We start from the raw sequence: 17,335 nt of genomic DNA on the forward strand, positions 1-17,335 counted from the left end.
CCGCGGTATACTCCGATGTATGCTTTATTGCCTGGGTTACGTTAGATACTGAATTTGCTGTACCTAGGAATGGGGATCCATATGGAACCCTGGTAGATCGAAAGCTGCCCGACGCATCAAAGCCATAGGATCAGCTCTAAGCTCGTTCAACACAGCTCTTGTACTGACATGCAAAGCCTTGTTGTAAACCGATCTGGTAGGAGCCCGGGCGCAAGACGCTCCCACGATCATTGCATCCATTATCGGGGGAGACTATTACGGACACAACGGTTTTTGCGATAAGTCATGTTTGGCTGTGATAAGAGAAGGCTGTCTTGCTCTACTAGGTAGAAAGGCACATTGGGTTATATCACATCAGCATCGTTTGCCTCTGTGAAACAAGGGGCCTTCTTGGGTCGAAAACAATTCATAGTGCTCATCTCGGAGATCAGTAGCTTTGATTGCTGACTGTACACTCTTTGGGTCTGTCAGCCATAAAGCAGCCCAGTGCAGCTCACTAGAAAAGGATTCGGACGCGCAGCCTATCTCAGCTGGGTTGATAGGGGACACCAGGGTGCACTGCCCAGCTCCATGACCGAATCAGCCTATTAAGAACAAAGAGAGATGCCCGTAATCCCATGGTGGCTTGTGACACTGAAAGACTCTCTGCCTCTTCCTGGTATACACAGTAGACGCAGAGTCTACCGTCTCTCTGACTGATCAGCAGGCAGGATATCCACGATAAAGGGTTTTGTATGCATATGGTCCGATTCGCCATATGATTCCGAAGCGAATTGACCTGGTTCAACGCTAGCTTTGTCTGAAGCCGTTCTCCTTGCTTCTTCAGCGCTAACATTTGCTCCTTTTGTGGATTGTGACATGGTAGTTCGAGAATACCGCGTGGCGTATGATCTTTGTGACCTGGGACAATGGTTCAAGAGCCCTGGCTGGAAGTGCGCGAGTCACTGTATGCTATTAGATAAGTGTATGACAACCAAGGCACGGCCATCCACCTGCTCGGCCTTCCTGAAGCACGTTGATGAACTTGTGGTGGATACACCAGGATGGGGCAGGATCTCTGCACTAAGCTTGACTGTGTTGGACAAAGACTATCGTCAGGGGGGAGAGGGTCTCCCTAAAAGAGGGTGAAGAGGAGGGAGGAGGAAGTCGAACTCGCGGCTTAGCCGCAGGAAAAGGCCTTTCGTCGCGGGCTGTCCTATACTTGTGATTTAGTAGAGAGCATGGGATAAATGGCAAGACGTTCGTGCAGCGTCACCAGTACAAGTGACTATACATGTTGGCCTAATAATACGACTGACAGGAATGCAAAAAAAAACAATTGCTTTGGGTGCTGACAATGTAATGTGCAGACGTGTGCAATTTTAAGGATCTTTTCCACATGTACGAGGTGGTCGGCAAAAGTAAGGGGATAATGAAGTCGTCAATATATGATCTGAAAAAGGTGCGGTATTTTCAGAACAGGGTATCGATCATACGTTCCAGTTGGACGTACGGGACACTGTTGAATAATCCCATTGGGCCGACCTTGGAGAATTCCTGACCGCGGTACGAGACAATGCCAGCAAGGGGCCATGCTGACGGGTTGTAAGGAAGGTCATAAACAGGCCAGAGTAATGTTACTTGGGCACGGGACAACCAATTACTTGAAACCTGCGCAAATTTCTGTGGAGATCCGATCGAGACGAGGTCCCTACGTAGGGTTAGAATTTCCTACGCTGACATCAGACGATATTTTTCGTATAGCCTGCATGGCCCCTCTGAGCTTTTTGCGGGGCGCCAGGGACCATTGCTAAACTGCATACTTGGTCTATATCCATAGATGCAAGCATGCCGCAGCTTCTGTTAAGGTAGATGTTAGAGTATAGGTTGTGTATAGCACCTAATGGGGGATCGGTTGGACCAAAACTGTTTTAAAGATGAGCCTACCAGCACGTCCCAACTCTTGGACAATTCGACACCTATATTCCCAAGAGGAGATAGTTCAAGATGCTGTATTGTTCGAAGCGTGAGTTCTCACATGTCCTATGGGACCACAAACATCCATTAGTGTATTGCCACATGGAACTCCTCAGGCTCCTCCGAGTCGGGGTTTATAACCCGGCAATCAGTCACTGTTTTGTACATAGCAGCCCTATTTTAGTCTGTGACTGTCAAGTGCTGAGGGTTAGGGCTTGCTGCACCCAACGGCTCTTTGTCTTGTTCACCACATCTCTTTCAAGTTAGCAAAACAGCTCACGCTCGCGATAAGTGGGGATTACAGATATAGATCGAACTGACTACAGGGCTAGCTGAGCCATCTGATAGTATGTCTGGAAGGGGTGTTCTAACTGTCATGGGTCATGCCCTCCAGCAGTTTGGATGCTCGTTCCTAGACATTTTCGCATTTGTCCAGGCCTAAGTGCCGGATCTTGCAAACCACAATGTTGTTAGGGCTGTAGTACCGTTTGGAAGGAATTCGACGTAAAGCCTCTCAGAGACTCGTGGGAGGCTGTTAGATGTAAATTAAAGAGGCTCCATAGGGAAAAGCGCCATTATATGAGACATCATAGTTACCAAACGAGAAGGTTGGTGGTTAGGAAGGATGACCGTAAGATACAAGCTATGTAAGAGACTCTTTTATCCTAGACTCAATCCAGCAGTACGAGGAATTCTACTACTTCATTCAATCACCGTTGTGAATACTATATTCACGATACACAAGCCCCTACAATCCCCTATTTCATTTCCCAGATATTCATCCGAAGCCATCAGGCCACATTAAGTATCAAACATTAACATAAAATCGAAGAACCCCATATCCGGTCCCTCACAAATCCAAGCACCGCCAAACCACGAAAAATAAAATATCAAAAGAAAACAAAAGCGAAGAGAGGAGAACAGAAGAAAGTCAAACATTCAAGCCCCGAAACATTCTCACCAAGCAATCTACCGCGCGATCCCACCCCGCCTCCAACCCCAACCTCAATCCCCCCTCAATCCTCCTCTCCAACTCCACCTCCCACTCCGGAATCACCGGGCAGGCCTCCAACGCCCGCGGGTAAAGCACCCCCGTCTCCGGATCAAAGTACTTGTCCAGCCCCAGCGGGGTTCTGGTCCTGGGCCGCGATGCGGGGAAGAACAAGGACCGATCCTCCTCATCGGTTGAAGTCGAGGCCGCGTATGAGGGGGCGGAGGGAAGGTAATCACACTCGCTGGGAGTGACTGGCATGCTGGTATTTGTTTCTTTGTTAGTTTTTCTTTCTTTGTGTCTTGATTGTTTTTGGTGCTTTTCTTTGGTTTGTTTCGGTTCACCGCGAGTGTTAGGGACGATGCATACCGTTGGTAATTAGGGTTTTCAGAGGAGTCGCACTCGGGCTCTGGCTCTGGCTTAGGCTCAGGCCCAGAGTCGGGGTCGGAGTGAGCGTGTAGTTCGATGTATTGGTTTTCCGAGTCGATAAGGTGAGCACAGTTGGCTAGGAGGCGGATTATCAGGGTTCGGTTGAGGAGGAGGAGGAGAATGACAGAGACGATGAGGCAGGTGGTTGGGTAGAGGATTATGATGAGTGATTCGGTCATGGTGGTCGCTTTGAGGTTGTTTCCCTTTGACTTGAACGGGTAAACCTCTTGACTATGTGATTATGGAGCTTGGTTTGGTTTGCGAGATAAAGAGATTGCCAATGGATGTATGTTGTTTGTTGTCGGGGGTTGAGGGTATATGGAGAGTTGGCTCTACTGGTTGAGGTGAACTACGCTGTTGTGACGGGGTTGCTCTATTAAATCTATTGAGATATTGTTTCTATATTCTCTATTGTTTGGGGTGTTGTTTCAGGTTATCTCAAGGTGGTTGTTGTTTGGTTCAGGGTCTCTGTTTGGGCCTGAATCTGTAACACTAGGAAAAACAACGCCCAACTGAAAGGCGGATATAAGGACGCCAACAATATATGAATAATATAATAGTATACATGAGTGTCCTGCTAACAATAGTTCTCCCTAGAACAGAATTCATTATCCTGTTTTTACGCACACCCAGTGATAGGGTCACGGACACAGTCATGTGGGGAAAGCATTTGACGTCGATCTCGAATTCCAGACAGACGTCATGGGCATTGTTGCTCTGCTAAAGCGCCAACACAATAATGGTTATAGACAGGCATAATAATTACTTTTCTACTCCGGTTTCATTCTCTTTGTCTATTTCTGAAATTCAATATGCCATGACGGCGGGATATCACCATAGGCGTCCAACACCGCGTACACGGATCCATTATAAGCTGACCGGCTATCAACCGGACCCCCGAAGCCCAAAAATAAAGATGGAGTTTTCAAACTTTAGCCCCGGAGCAAAAGGAGCAATGGTATGCGTCTCGTCCCTCAAAGTGGATTAACGATGACACTGACACGAGCAGAATACCGCCATACAAGAAGCCCTAACGTGCACGACCTGCAGCATCGACCCACTGGAGGCGATATCCGGTCTAGATCGCGGCCGAGATAGAGATGATCAAGGCATCTCTTTTGCTACTCATAAACGCGGCTGGCGCGAGGAGTCTCCTCTAGGCACAGCAGCAGCAGCAGCACACGCTGAAGCGATATCGTTTTCTACTCCACCAACGACAGATATAATGTCCTGCTACGAGCCGCTCATGACGCCGTCCCAGAAAGAGTTTTACGATGACTTATTAGACCGGTTCACCTCCCAAGATCCACAGAGAGATGTAAATCTCGCTCGCTATCTTGTCAACTACCATATACATGTGCATTATATGTTTCACCGGGGAGTAATAAGTCTTTGTCGCGACGGCAGAGACAAGGATGAGCTTAAGAGCTGGACGTGGGGTATGACAAGGTTGAACGACGACGAGCTGAAGTCCAGAGCTGGGTGTAGTAATGAAGAGCTAATCCCCATGACGGGGGAGTGGGAAGTACAACTGCCGGACTTCAGCGTACCGAAAGGGGACCCGTGGCCCGAGAATGCTGCCTTTATGAAGCATGTGGAGGATCTATGGCAGCAGAGATACCCGCTTCGGCAGAGACGCCTGGGAGAGTCAAGGATGAAGTGGAAGAGGATCATGGCTGAGCGTGAGAGGCAGAGAGAGTTAGAACTGGCACAGCTACAGTTGGCGCAGCGAAAGACAATAGTGAAGACAGTGAGGATCTATTGGGGGCAAGGGATAGTAAGAGAGGTGGCGCTGGACTCGCCATGGGTGACATGACCGAATGTACAATTTGCTCTTGATTGCGACGACTATTTGCTAAGCGCGGCGTTTCAGGGTTAGCGAATTGAACAGTATAAATAAGGAAAGCTGCCAAGTGGTGGCATTTTGGTACGTAAAGAAACCCGAGAGTGACACTCCAAGATTGCGTAGCTGGTAACATTCAATTTGAAAGATAAAAGAAAAGGTATCCAAGATCCCAGAAGGAGAAAAAAAAAAAAAAAAAGAAAAGAAAAGAAAAACGCCGACACTATCTTCACTCTCAACAGAGGTACGGATATCAAAAAGGAAAAATATGTAGCAGACAGACGTTTATATGAAAGATTGTCAAAGAAAAGTCGACCACGGAGATAAATGAATGAAAAGGTCCGAGATGTTAAAAGACGTGTACCATCAGCCGGTGATCCGGCATAATTTCCAAACTCGAAAGTTTGAAATATTCCGTAACCTCACCAGGCTGGCAATGTATTTCTCAGTGCCCGCTGAGCAATAGCTGAGAGATAATCTGGAAAATGGGGATTTTCTCTTGCGCTATGGCGTCTATACCTTCTCCTCTGTCCCTGTCATCGGGACATCTTGGGATGGTTCGCGGATAGGCTGCTTGACATCAGCCGGGAACGATGTGTCGCGCGACTCAGGCGGTTGAGCATCGTTTTGGTTCTTGCTGTCGGGCCGCTTCTTGCCCAACCTCTCGCACCACAGCTCCGCGCTGACCAGGGTATCATTGACCACTCCGCTGACCTGCGCCATCATGTCTAGGCCTTCCTGTGCCAGAACTAAAATGCGATGAGCGCCGATCGTGGCGTCGGACGATGCCGCCGTCGAATCGGGGGGAGGGTTTGACGTCGAAGCTACCTGGAACCGATGGGGCAGGGAAGTGAGATGTCGGCGAACTAGGTTGCGCGCATTTTCCGGCAGTGCACCCCCGGCATACTTGGAAACAACATCTACAACCTGCTTCAAAGTCGACAAAACGTCCTCCTTGACGGCCTGGATACGCTGGGACAGCAAGGAGGTGTCCTGATTACCATCATTGTTCTTCTTTGCATTGTCCCACTCCTTCAACGCCCCCTGAAGCGCCAGTATGGATTTGCCCAGTCGCCCGTTAGCCCACCGCAACCAGGTCAAGCAATACTGCAAGCTACGGAGCGACTCCTCGCTCATCGCTACCCCCAACCCCGAGGTAGAAATCACCAGTCGGCTTTGCCAAGTGGCATTCTGCCGCGAGCTTTCCCGACCTACTTCCTCGTAACTGGGCGATGTGTGGTCGTCATAGGGCGGGAGGGGTTCACCCATGGACAGGTCGGAGGAGCCCCGGACGTGATGGGACATCTTTTCTTCGGGGCCTTTCTCCAAATCAACTTCACTGGGATGTTTGTCTCCGCTCACTTTGCGACGCTTGGACCGCTTGGGATCCGTCGAGCCAGAAGCACGGCGCTGGAGAGCCCATCGAAGGCCGCTCTCGACTCCCGTTTTGCGGCCGACAGAACCAACGGTATTGGCGACGGGGGAGCCAATGTTCCGTTCGATGAACTCGGCTCCCGATTTAAAACGAGGCGAGTAGGATTTGGAGCTGGTGTAGGCGGAGACCGATCCGTTGATGGCGGAGGATATCAGCGGATGGGTCGAGGTCAGTAATGATAAGAGGGGTTCGGGTTGCGGTTTGGATTCGGGACTCGACGTCTGCTGCGACAAGTTTCGAGGCGGCTGACCGTACTCTTTGGACGCCACCTTGTGTCAGGATACTTATATGATTCCCACGGGGGGTGAAAGGTGGAAAGAACCAGAATGGACGCACCTGTACGTAGCCCCTCCAGGGCCTGTGCCGCTTCAATATCATCCATGGAGAGAACACTCGTCGCTCGACGTGAGCGATCCTCCGCAGCCGCGTGATTGTCGAGATCCATCATGGAGGTAGGGACATTCTGGAAGGAGGGATGAGCGGATATAGGAGCGGGGACTGAAGCGGACACAGACACTGAGGTAGTATGAGGATTGGTGTTTCGGCGTGAGGAGACGGACGAATCGTTCGGGGCAGTAGCGCCGCCTGAACGACAGTCCATGGAGGCCTAAAACCGACTAGTGAAGATAAAATTGGGCTTAGAGGGTAAGTTTGGAGGGAATTGGGAATTTGGAGTAAAGGGACGACGATCCTTTGGGAAAAAGCGAAGAACGAGTCAGTCAGAGAGAGAGAGAGAGAGAGCCTCTCCCATGTGCTCTTCACGTGAAACCAAAAATAAAATAAAAATAAAAATAATAAAAATCAAATCAAATAATTAAACTAAAAACCGACGGGTCTCACTGCAAACCCGGCAAACCTCCACGGCAAATGAAATCGAATCCTATCTATCAAAGAACATAACTAAAGATTTATATTTAGTATTGCGTGAGGCGCCGGATAGGGAAGTCTTTCTTGGAAATTAATGGTGTCTGATATGATTGGCATTATGAGCATCTATAACCATGATTCCCCTTATTAAAAGTGACCCACGGAGCATACATGCCTCAGACTAAACCTATGTAACAGTTGAGATGCAATGCTTCATATGAAGTAATGAATTTTCTCCTAACCATAGTTCTCCTCCCACCTCTAGCCAATACTCTGACCAGACCGTGGAAGCGAATGCGACATTGGGTAGAGAGTTGAAGTCTGACTGACGATCACATGCCGGCAGCTCGGAAGAACCAACAAAAGATCAAACACTAATGGAACCTTCTAATCATATTTTTACATGTGCCGGAAATGGGTCGTGGAAGAAACTACATTGGATTGGATCCAATATCACATCCACATCTGATTCAGTGAAAATTATCCTTCAATCATGATTCATGGTTCACTGACATGTGAACTCCCCCAACCCGCGATAATTAGCCGTCTGACCGCCTGCCGCGCTTGGCATGCTACACGTCAAGTTTGTCGAGTTTGCCCGTCCCCACTTCATACGAAAACGAAGCAAAAGTCCCAACAACTTTCACTGACCGCCCGGAAAGACTCCGCCTGCCTCAATAAGGGGACCTGCAGGCAGAAAGAAACCTTCGCGGACTTCCTTGCTTCATTCGCCCCAGTAATATGCACTCGGTCGACTTTCCATTGGACTATATCGACTGAAGCACCATTTGTGGGCGTTACATGCATTTACCAGGCAGGGTAACCTCCAGTAATGGTTTCCTTCGCCCGCCCAAGGGATATCTTTTGATTTATTCCTTGTCCTTTGACTTTACCCCATTATCAAGGGTCACCGGCTGGTCAGAACCGACAGTTGCCAAGATACGAGGTCGGAATTCCGTTTCGCCATAACACACCTTCTATGTCAAGACCAATGTCTTACGCTACAGGCATCCTGTCTTCCCAGTCATAAAAGCCCCCGGGAATTTGCGTTCCACGAAGCATCGCTACGATAGCTTCTTCTCCTTCATACACATCCCCACCCCCATCGGGCGCGTCGTCTTCCACTACATCTTTGACGGTCAACCGGGCGACCATTTTCTGATTGACTCGGTAACAAGCTAAGATATCATTCCTCACTGACCGCGACGGGGCAAGGCTGGCCTTCAATTGGCAGAGTGCTTCCCCAAACGCATGGAGAGCAAAACTGGACTGCGGATACGTCTTGTACCAGTACGACGCTAGCAACTGGAGCCAGGCATCCTTGCTATGACGCCATACATGGACCATGGGATGTTCACCCTCAGGAGGTGCGATGCCTCGAGCCTGATCGGCAATCTCAGAAGAGGCGGCTGAAAATGGGATTTTATCGCGGACCGAGTGGACCCATCGGCTATGGAGGTCGTGGACCTCTTGGGTGACTTTTTTTAGTACTACGTGAAGTTGTCCGCCGTCGCTTTCGTCTTTCTGCGCTTGCTCGCATGCCACATTCCACGGTCGAACAAGGTCTTCATCTTGGATGTTCTCCGCCTCAGGAAACGATTCTTCCAGTTGCTTCAGAACGCGATCTCGCTCTTTTCGAGCAACCTCGAATCGCAAATAGTCAATGATATTCGTGGGCTTGTATCGTCGGTTGAGGTCCTTGTATGCAGGCAGCTGCCGTTGTCGAGGGCTTATCCTTTTGCGGTATTCTCGCCACGCCTCTCCTGACAAGCGGACACCACCCTTCCGTCCATCCACTAAGTGACTTAAGAGACAAGCAAGCTCCTTAGCTTTATCTGCATTAATCGATTCATCGTAGGATATCATCTCATGTTCGACCGTACATAGGCCCAGATTCGACAAAGTTAGGTTGAAAGTAAATGTTCTTTCGAGGAACTCGTCCCATGACTGGATATCTTTCATGGGCACATTATGTTTCTCGAGTCCGAAGTGCTCCGGGGGATAATTCTCAGTGGGCAGGTTAGAATTACAAAACTTCCGGACAATGTTTTGGTCCCAGCAGACCCACGGCGTATCACCGTCATAATCGCCACCGGACAGCATGTGTGCCAAAGGTATTTCGCCAGCGGTCGGGAAAACAATGACATCTTTGAAATGGCGAAGCTCCGGCTTCCATACAGCTCTGCGTCGCTGTACATCGGACGGGAGATGTGCGGGAAGCCGAGCGACGAGGACGTCCATGCCGTCGAGTAGATTGTCTTCGAACTGACCTTGAGGGTCACGCCAGTTGTTGGAGAAACCAAAGTGAACCTCGTTTTCTTCTAAGACCCCATATGGGTCTGCTATGCAGAATGCGTAGGTGGAGAGGGGTACTTCAATATGTAGTTCGTCTACATATCGATCTAGCAAGCCTAATAGACATTTCCTTAGTCGCCTCCGAAGGGGGTAGAAACGGCCAGGGGTAAACCCGGCTTCCGTCAGTCGGACAACAGCCTCTGCGTCATTGGCCATCCACTCGTCTAGACGTCTGGTTTTCTGAAGCATTGCCGTGTCACTGTCGTCTGCGGGCGGCTTTATCTTTTGTATCAAGCTACGACAGAGAACAGGACTGTCAGACTCGACGACCTTAGCAAAGGCTTCAGATACAGCCCTGATCCCCGCCCGGGTGAGATCGGCAATGTATTCCTTGACATGCCCCCCATGTTCCAGGATTGCTAGAAGTTGCGTGTTTAGATCGACCGTATGTAAGGGCTTGGACCATTTAACAACTTCAAATGTGAGCTTTTCTTCATCCACAGGGTCTCTCCAATAACTGGGGTGTGGCTTGATTTTCAATTGCGAATCAGTTATTTGAATCCACACCTCGCTGCCCGTTGAGATAGCGGAATCATGTTTATCTACCATCCACAGACCCTTAGCTCCCGCAATCCGTCCTTGGAAGGCACTGGGGGTAATGCCAGTAATGCCTAAAGAGTCACAGATCCGGTTGGCTAGGCCTCTGGACATCAGAGCGCAACCATCATTCATTACCAGCGGGCCAGGGGGGTCTCTTAGGTGAAAGACCTGCGATGGCTTCAACGCGATAGTGGCACACGTCTTCGACAGCCCTAGTGAAATACGCTGAAACAGCTTGCAGTTATCCTGTCGGATATTGTCGTCTCGAGACATATGCCAGTCGATTAAGGAGTCTAGGCTCATTGAGGTGTGATTCTCACTGCTTTGTTTCGGAGGCGCGAGGAGTGGTGGGCGGGGGCTCGTGTCAAAGTCCACGCCGTCAATTGCAAAGAAATCCACCCTGAACTTTGGCTCGGCCTTCACTTTACGCCTTGACTTGACTTCTTCTACAAAGAAGGGCTTCCATATCCTTCCAAGACATCGATGGACATTCTGTGTCAGCCACAGAGCTAAACTCTCCCGTAACAGGGAGGGAGGATTGGATGGCAGCCGGAGATGGCGCGGGGGCCGCGACGGTGCGGGCATCGTCAAGCTAAGAAACCTATCGGATCCAAAACGGCGATGGAAACGACATGTCCTCTCGGTCTTCAGCGGGTTCAAGTTCATTTTCAAAATACCAGGCTCAGATTCGCTGCACCATTCTAGGTCTCCCGTGAGGACAACCACTTCTGAATGTTTATCTGTCTTGAAGCTATCAGTCGCCGCCTCCCAGGCTTTGTTGGTCGGCTTTTCTGGGAGCGGCTTTCCATTGCGCTGGCTATGGCCCTTAATCCAATCCCAGAAGTTGTCGCGTGTTTTGAAGGATATGATGCTACCGACTAACATGCGGTCAGAGGAGACATTCCAAGCTCTACCTATCCTCTCCAACTCGTACCGGTACCGTAAGGGTACTGTGCCTGGGAAGGACTGTGTCTGTGCAAATGGCCCGAACTGAAGAAGCTCATCTATTATTTGCTGCTCAACCGAGTAGCGAGGCTCATCAATGAGACATTCGTCCGTGAGGTGGGACCTATCGAATGTCGTCTGCAATTCTTGATTCAACACCTGTCCCACCACCGAGTCTTCATAGTCTGAGTCAAACATAGGCTCGGTAGCATCAGTGACGGTCGAGATAAACGAAGAGTTCAATCGGTCATTGTGGGAATCAAAGATAGAGATTGGCTCAGTAGATGAAAAACTGACGTTCGGGTCATCTTGTGCGGGCTGCACTGCATCGTATCGCCCGAGGTTGTCAGGTGCCGTTAGTCTCTGAACGAATGCGGTTGGGCCCTTTGATTTTACATCCCTGGGGTTTTTGAAAATGTGTGCCAGTCCACCAGAGACTCGATCAGGATCTAGGCTCCATCCCCCTGTCTGATTGAGGGGGTCAAGAGAGTCGACAGTAGGGCCAGGGTCGGGGCCGGAATTCTTTACCGGAGAGTTTGGAGCAGTATGAAATTCATCCTCTTCTTCTGACATACTCATTTTCAAACATTTCGATGGGCTTAGGGCGTCTGTGCTTTTCGTGAAGGTCCCTTCTTGCGCCTCGGAAAACGAGGGAAAAGAGCCATTGGTCGAAAGGGGCAACTCATTGTTGAGGAGATTCATCAAGTATTCGAGGCGCTCACCTCTCTCATCGTCGGAGATACTTGCAGGAGCATTATTCGTCAATAGCTGTTTTCTTGACACATAGCTTGCCGTATGACCAGCATTGGCGCGCAATACCGGCCGAGATGACACCCAGTCCTCGAAGCTGTTGAGGACCTTATTTAAATCAACATTATGACTGAAATGACATCTCTTGATGCCGAGATGGACGCGCCATCTGAGCGATTTTGTATCCGGCTCGAGGTATGGTGAGTGGATACGAGGATTGGCGATATCTAGTCCGAATTGCTCGTTTAGCGCGCCGATCAACTTGTATAAATCTATTCCTCTCCTAGGAGTGTGAGGAGACGCCATGGCCTTGGTATGCGGAATTGAATAAGTGGCTCTGGGGCATCAGTTCCTTTCACCAGGGCTTTAGGGTGTAGCCAACGTATGACGGTATCTCAGTCAAGCAATTTATGACAGCAGTTGCTGTTCATCTCGTTAGTTTCTTTGGCCGAATGGTCCCGTGAGGGTAAGGAGACACAACGTATATGATCAGAGATGTCGCGGGGCTCTCTACCTCTCCTATAATCTCGAGTAGTGGTTAGTGCTCCACAATGGGAGGCAGGAGGAAAATAGAAAATGCAGCCTTGAGGTGTGCACAGCAAAACATGGGGAGGGGACGAGGCACCAACTACACCTCAAGGTAGCCTTTTCATCCCACGATTCAGCGAATCATATCGACGGGCCGTGACGCCGGCGGCCACTTTTGTTCAAACCACTGGCGAGTCTTCCGACGACCCCCGTCAACAAAAGGGAATGGAAAAAGCAATATGCGGATACCGTGTCATTCACAACGACCTTGACCAATATTGCGCACCGTTATACCACAACAGCCGTGTGTTCTTTTTTCCCTCGGTTGCCCTGTGGACACCCTGTCTCCCCACATTGCCAAAGAACCTAACCGGCAGTTGTATTCAGATACCTAGAGAACATTCTTACTAGATAGACGTTCTGACTCATTTCTTATCTGATATCTAAGTACCTATCAAAAATGCGGGAAAAGGTCATGCAGTGTGTGACACTATCAGCGTTGCTGCATCACAGTCAAACGAAACCGATTCAGGTTCAACAAACGGCACTGATATAATAATAGACAACTGACGACACGATAACTAAATAGAATATTTCCACGCAGCCGCAAACCAAGTCTATCCACGGTCAAGATTTTGAGCGGTGTGCGCCATCTTCGGTGTTACTGCATATTTTCCGAGACACTTAGTGCCTCTTGCCGTCCTATTGGCCAGTCCGAACCTTGGGTGGATGAAACGCTCCCATAGCCCTATGTATTAGTTTGGGATTCCCACTGTCAGCGGGACCGGAGGCCAGCGATACGCAGTTTGTTGTATCTCTATAAACGTATATATACTTACCCATTTGGCTGTCCAGGAAAGCATATATACGTTTACAGAGATACAATTAACTGTCTCCGAAGATGGACAGCTATATTACCCACATTTTTATTTTTGTATTCGATGACTAGGAATATAGAGTCTTCGCTTGGACTTATCATAACTGCAGTGCCCGGGCAGAATCATAGATCGCCTTTGTGCCCTCACCTGTTCCCATGGATAGGGATAAAGTAGTCCAAAGCAGTTGCACAATGTGAATAGTATGAAGTACTGAGAGCCATCCCTAGATGTCACCTTACTGTGCAACATATGCCAACGTTACTCGGATCCCTCAAATGTGGATTGTTAGTGTCTACCTTACACTACTATTTAGTATGTATATCTTCCCCTTCCTATCTACGAAGCCCGGTTCTTATATATGAGTATATACCCAGATACACCATCTCACGCTCATCACAATATATCCCTTCTAGACCTCCAATATCACCATAACATATCAATCACATCCTCCCCTCAGCATCCCCTCCTGCCACTTGAAAACCAGCACCTCTAACCAACGCATCCCACGTACCCTATCCCACAGTCAGCGTAATCCAACCCAAGAAAAGTTAAACCAAACAACCCATCTCCCAAAGCATCCCCACCCCAAAACGCCTGAACCTGCGCCCCCAACCCACCCACCTCAAACAACGGTCCCTTACTCCGACTCCAAGCGTCAGTTCCAGGCCCAGTCCCAGTCCCAGTCCCCAAACTAGAAAACATCCCAGTCAGCACCCGGTATATATCCCCCGCATCACCACAAGTTCCCTTCGCCTTCTCCCACAAGCACCGTGTGCGGGATGTCTACAGACACAAGGTGAGACCTAGAAAAGAAGTATTTTCATCTTTTACGTTTCAGTATTATAGCCAAAATAAGGAATGCAGCTGAAATAAAAGCTGTCTGAGTCCCTCCCATTAGAGCTGGACTACATAAGCCAAACCCTCCTCCCACTGACGAGATCTGCTTCCACAAGTTGAACCCACTTCGTCCAATTCCAAAGCTTCCAAAAGACCGCCAACATGACAAACACAATGATAATAACATAGTTCGTGAAGAAGCTCTCAATATCCCAGGGGGCAAATGTCGTCCTTCCCTGAAAGAAAAAAAAAAAAAAAAAAAAAAAAAAAAAAGACAGATATTCCACCAGAACGCCTCCTTATATGGTAATATCGATACGGACATTCTGTAGTTGCATTGCCCGACGGACGCGGATGTGGCAGAGGCAAATTAAACTCCCTAGGTCACCCAAGTTAGCATAGTAGTTATCCGTATCCTCCCTGGTTGTGGCTTACATGTAATAAGGGTAGAAACACCCGTCCGGGAGGTAATCCAGGTATACACCTTCCCACCCCCAGACGACAAGCTAAGCAGCGACAGGAACCCAATGAGGTTAAAGAAAACCAGCGCAACAATTCGGACGCCGTTATTCGTCGTATACAGGAACTATCTAGGCGCTGCACCCTCCCTAGCGAGTCCATACAGCGTCCGCGACCCAACATAGAGACCACTATTGAAGGCTGAAAAAAGCCGTCACAATAATAATCGAATTAATAGCCTGCGCTCAGGCTGGGACCCCTGCTCGTGTAAAGGTAATGACAGACGGCGACTGAGCAGTCTTATTGCTTCCATTCAGCAGAATAGAATCACTGTAAGGTACGGCGATAGTAAGGAAAAAAGATGCCGCCTAGAATTATGATCACAATCCGCCATAGAATACTTCTCACGGCTTTAGGCGCGTTTCGGCTTGGGTTCTGCGATTCGCCTGCTGTGAGTCCCATCATTCCTGTGCTTCTATACTGGAGGCCGGCAAAGACGAATATCTTGAAGACTCCTTTGATGCCGTCGGCGAATGCGCCTGGGTCGTGGTAGTATCTGAAGCCGATCTTTTGGCCACCGGCCACGTTAGCCGAAATAGTTTGTGAAGTGGCCGGGCTGAAAGAGGTAATATTCCGGCTTCTGCAAACAGGCCAGTGTATGTGAGGTAGATAGGACACAGGGGGCAATGGGGCAAATCAGAATATCAATATCCATGCCCAACGTGGCAAAACAGCCTTCCAAAAGCTCATAACTATTCCGAGATCGTCCGAAAAGAAGGTTAGGGCTCGATCAGTGAGACCTAACCTAAGAATAGAGAAAGGTCAAGAATGAGGAGAAGAAGGTAGGAAAGGCAATTTAACTATACTCCGCTATAATAATACCAGCCCACAACAGAGAGTAGTTCCATCCGAGAGCGAATCCCCAGGCCGGATCAACAAACCGCGCAGTGTAATAAGTGAAAGACCAAGAAATAGCAATAAAATGACCCGAGTTCACCGAGAGACTGCATAACCATCCACAGGAGACCCCCTACTACACCAAAACAATTAGAGTTCCTGCAAGCCCTGCAGTCGACAACCCGGTACCCATGCCCACAAAATACCCCGGCCCTATAACTCCCCCAATGGCCATCATGGGCTGAGTGCATTAGCTAACCATAATGCTTTTCACAAGTCAAACATGTAAGCTCACCAGGTGCTTCTGTGCAAGAGAGTGGTTCAGTTCACGACCTTACTCCACTTCCCCAGTTTCTAACTGCATGTCGTCTTGGGGAGCACAATCTCACTCCTTAGGCAACTTGTAATCCATTGTGTGCCGATAAAGCCTGCGTCGTTCCTGTAGTGAACCTAGAAAATAACTGAGTCGGCGTGAATAGGACCGAGTCAAGTGGATATAGCTCAAAGGCCATGTTGCTGTTATTTACCTCCTCATATAATGCAATTTATACTCTAGCTCTGTTTCCCCCTTATCTGGCTCGGCTCACGGAAGGAGTTTGATGAGAGGCTATCGGTACCAGGGGTAGGAATTGATAACAATGCCGTAGGTTTCCAGTTGCCGTCAACTGCCGACATATGCTAAACAAGATGAAGCAGAAAGGTAGTTTATATTTCAGTACTCCGCATCAACCAAACGGATGATAGTCATTTGCGGGGTGCGTTTGGGTGACTCGGCTCAGTATGGGGATCAACCGGGATGTGCCGTCGTAAAGCCCAAACATCAACCCAAGCCGTGGGAACGCCTTTGGGCGTTTGTTGAACGTACCTTGGACTAGCCCCGGTGCGACTATGGCTACCGCCATATTCAGATCCAGACCTCTCCGATTATTGTGGAACGGGATGGGCAGTTACAGGTTTGCTTGGAGGTTACTGGACGACAACGCTTGGAGCGAGGCGAGATTTAGTCTAAAACGATCGGATATAGCTGCTAACTGGCAAAAGAGATGCTCCGATCAAGGCTGTGGTAATCCATAAGAGACAGCTTGTCCTCCAGACTATCATCACTGTGGCCAATTATGAATACATCTTTATGTGGTGTTTCGACCAGTTTGGTGAGCTGACATTCGAAACTCGAGCCACTGGCATTCTCTCCACACAACCGACAAACAAGGGTGTGAAGATTCCATAGGGAACACGGGTGGCAGACGGTGTGATGGCACCCTGCCACCAGCATCTATTCAACCTACGCATTGACTCTACCGGCGGGGGTCATTGGATCGGTTTTGCATTGACCAGCAGTGTACACATGCCCTGGGATGAGAACATCAACCCCTTAGGAACAGGATTCATTACCGAATAGACTATCTTGGACTGTACTGGTCCCGTCGGGGACGACATCTCCAAGGGCAGGGTTTTCAAATTTTTGAACGAGAATGTCGAGAACCCTGTATCCTTGAGACCGATTGGGTACAAGCTGATGCCTCATCGATCACATGTAAGAATCCGCAGAAAGAATGAGATAGGCAACTCTGGCCACGTAATAGATGTCATTAGCAAAGCCAGGCTCGTGGCACTAGCGGCGTTCC

General features: G+C 49.2%; 5 protein-coding genes across 5 annotated transcripts; 1 reads left to right on the forward strand and 4 right to left on the reverse strand.

Annotated features, from left to right (window-relative positions):
- Positions 1-2,887: 2,887 nt before the first annotated feature.
- On the reverse strand, positions 2,888-3,555 carry BDW43DRAFT_315681 (uncharacterized protein; the record flags this gene model as incomplete). The annotated part of the gene is made up of 2 exons (XM_032048128.1): positions 2,888-3,209; positions 3,317-3,555. 2 exons carry the CDS (start codon positions 3,553-3,555, stop codon positions 2,888-2,890), a joined length of 561 nt encoding a protein of 186 aa, XP_031895445.1.
- Positions 3,556-3,846: 291 nt separating this feature from the next.
- BDW43DRAFT_290427 (uncharacterized protein) lies at positions 3,847-5,434 on the forward strand. The gene is made up of 2 exons (XM_032043511.1): positions 3,847-4,334; positions 4,386-5,434. Exons 1-2 carry the CDS (start codon positions 4,116-4,118, stop codon positions 5,190-5,192), a joined length of 1,026 nt encoding a protein of 341 aa, XP_031895446.1. The 5' UTR covers positions 3,847-4,115; the 3' UTR covers positions 5,193-5,434.
- BDW43DRAFT_290429 (putative clock controled protein (Ccg-8)) lies at positions 5,422-7,501 on the reverse strand. Its single transcript, XM_032043512.1, has 2 exons — positions 6,991-7,501; positions 5,422-6,910 (listed from the first exon to the last, which is right to left on the reverse strand). Exons 1-2 carry the CDS (start codon positions 7,253-7,255, stop codon positions 5,733-5,735), a joined length of 1,443 nt encoding a protein of 480 aa, XP_031895447.1. The 5' UTR covers positions 7,256-7,501; the 3' UTR covers positions 5,422-5,732.
- A 929-nt stretch (positions 7,502-8,430) lies between these two features.
- On the reverse strand, positions 8,431-12,686 carry BDW43DRAFT_211746 (RNA dependent RNA polymerase). Its single transcript, XM_032039263.1, has 2 exons — positions 12,626-12,686; positions 8,431-12,534 (listed from the first exon to the last, which is right to left on the reverse strand). Exon 2 carries the CDS (start codon positions 12,415-12,417, stop codon positions 8,518-8,520), a length of 3,900 nt encoding a protein of 1,299 aa, XP_031895448.1. The 5' UTR covers positions 12,418-12,534; positions 12,626-12,686; the 3' UTR covers positions 8,431-8,517.
- Positions 12,687-14,422: 1,736 nt separating this feature from the next.
- On the reverse strand, positions 14,423-16,385 carry BDW43DRAFT_303706 (uncharacterized protein; the record flags this gene model as incomplete). Its single annotated transcript, XM_032045462.1, has 9 exons — positions 14,423-14,590; positions 14,678-14,733; positions 14,790-14,940; positions 15,071-15,181; positions 15,222-15,453; positions 15,680-15,817; positions 15,848-15,951; positions 16,006-16,043; positions 16,298-16,385. The coding sequence occupies 9 exons, from the start codon at positions 16,383-16,385 to the stop codon at positions 14,423-14,425; spliced, it is 1,086 nt and encodes a 361-aa protein (XP_031895449.1).
- Between the last annotated feature and the right edge of the window lie 950 nt (positions 16,386-17,335).

This window comes from Aspergillus alliaceus, assembly GCF_009176365.1.
Source record: "Aspergillus alliaceus strain CBS 536.65 unplaced genomic scaffold BDW43scaffold_62, whole genome shotgun sequence".
Classification (NCBI taxonomy): domain Eukaryota; kingdom Fungi; phylum Ascomycota; class Eurotiomycetes; order Eurotiales; family Aspergillaceae; genus Aspergillus; species Aspergillus alliaceus.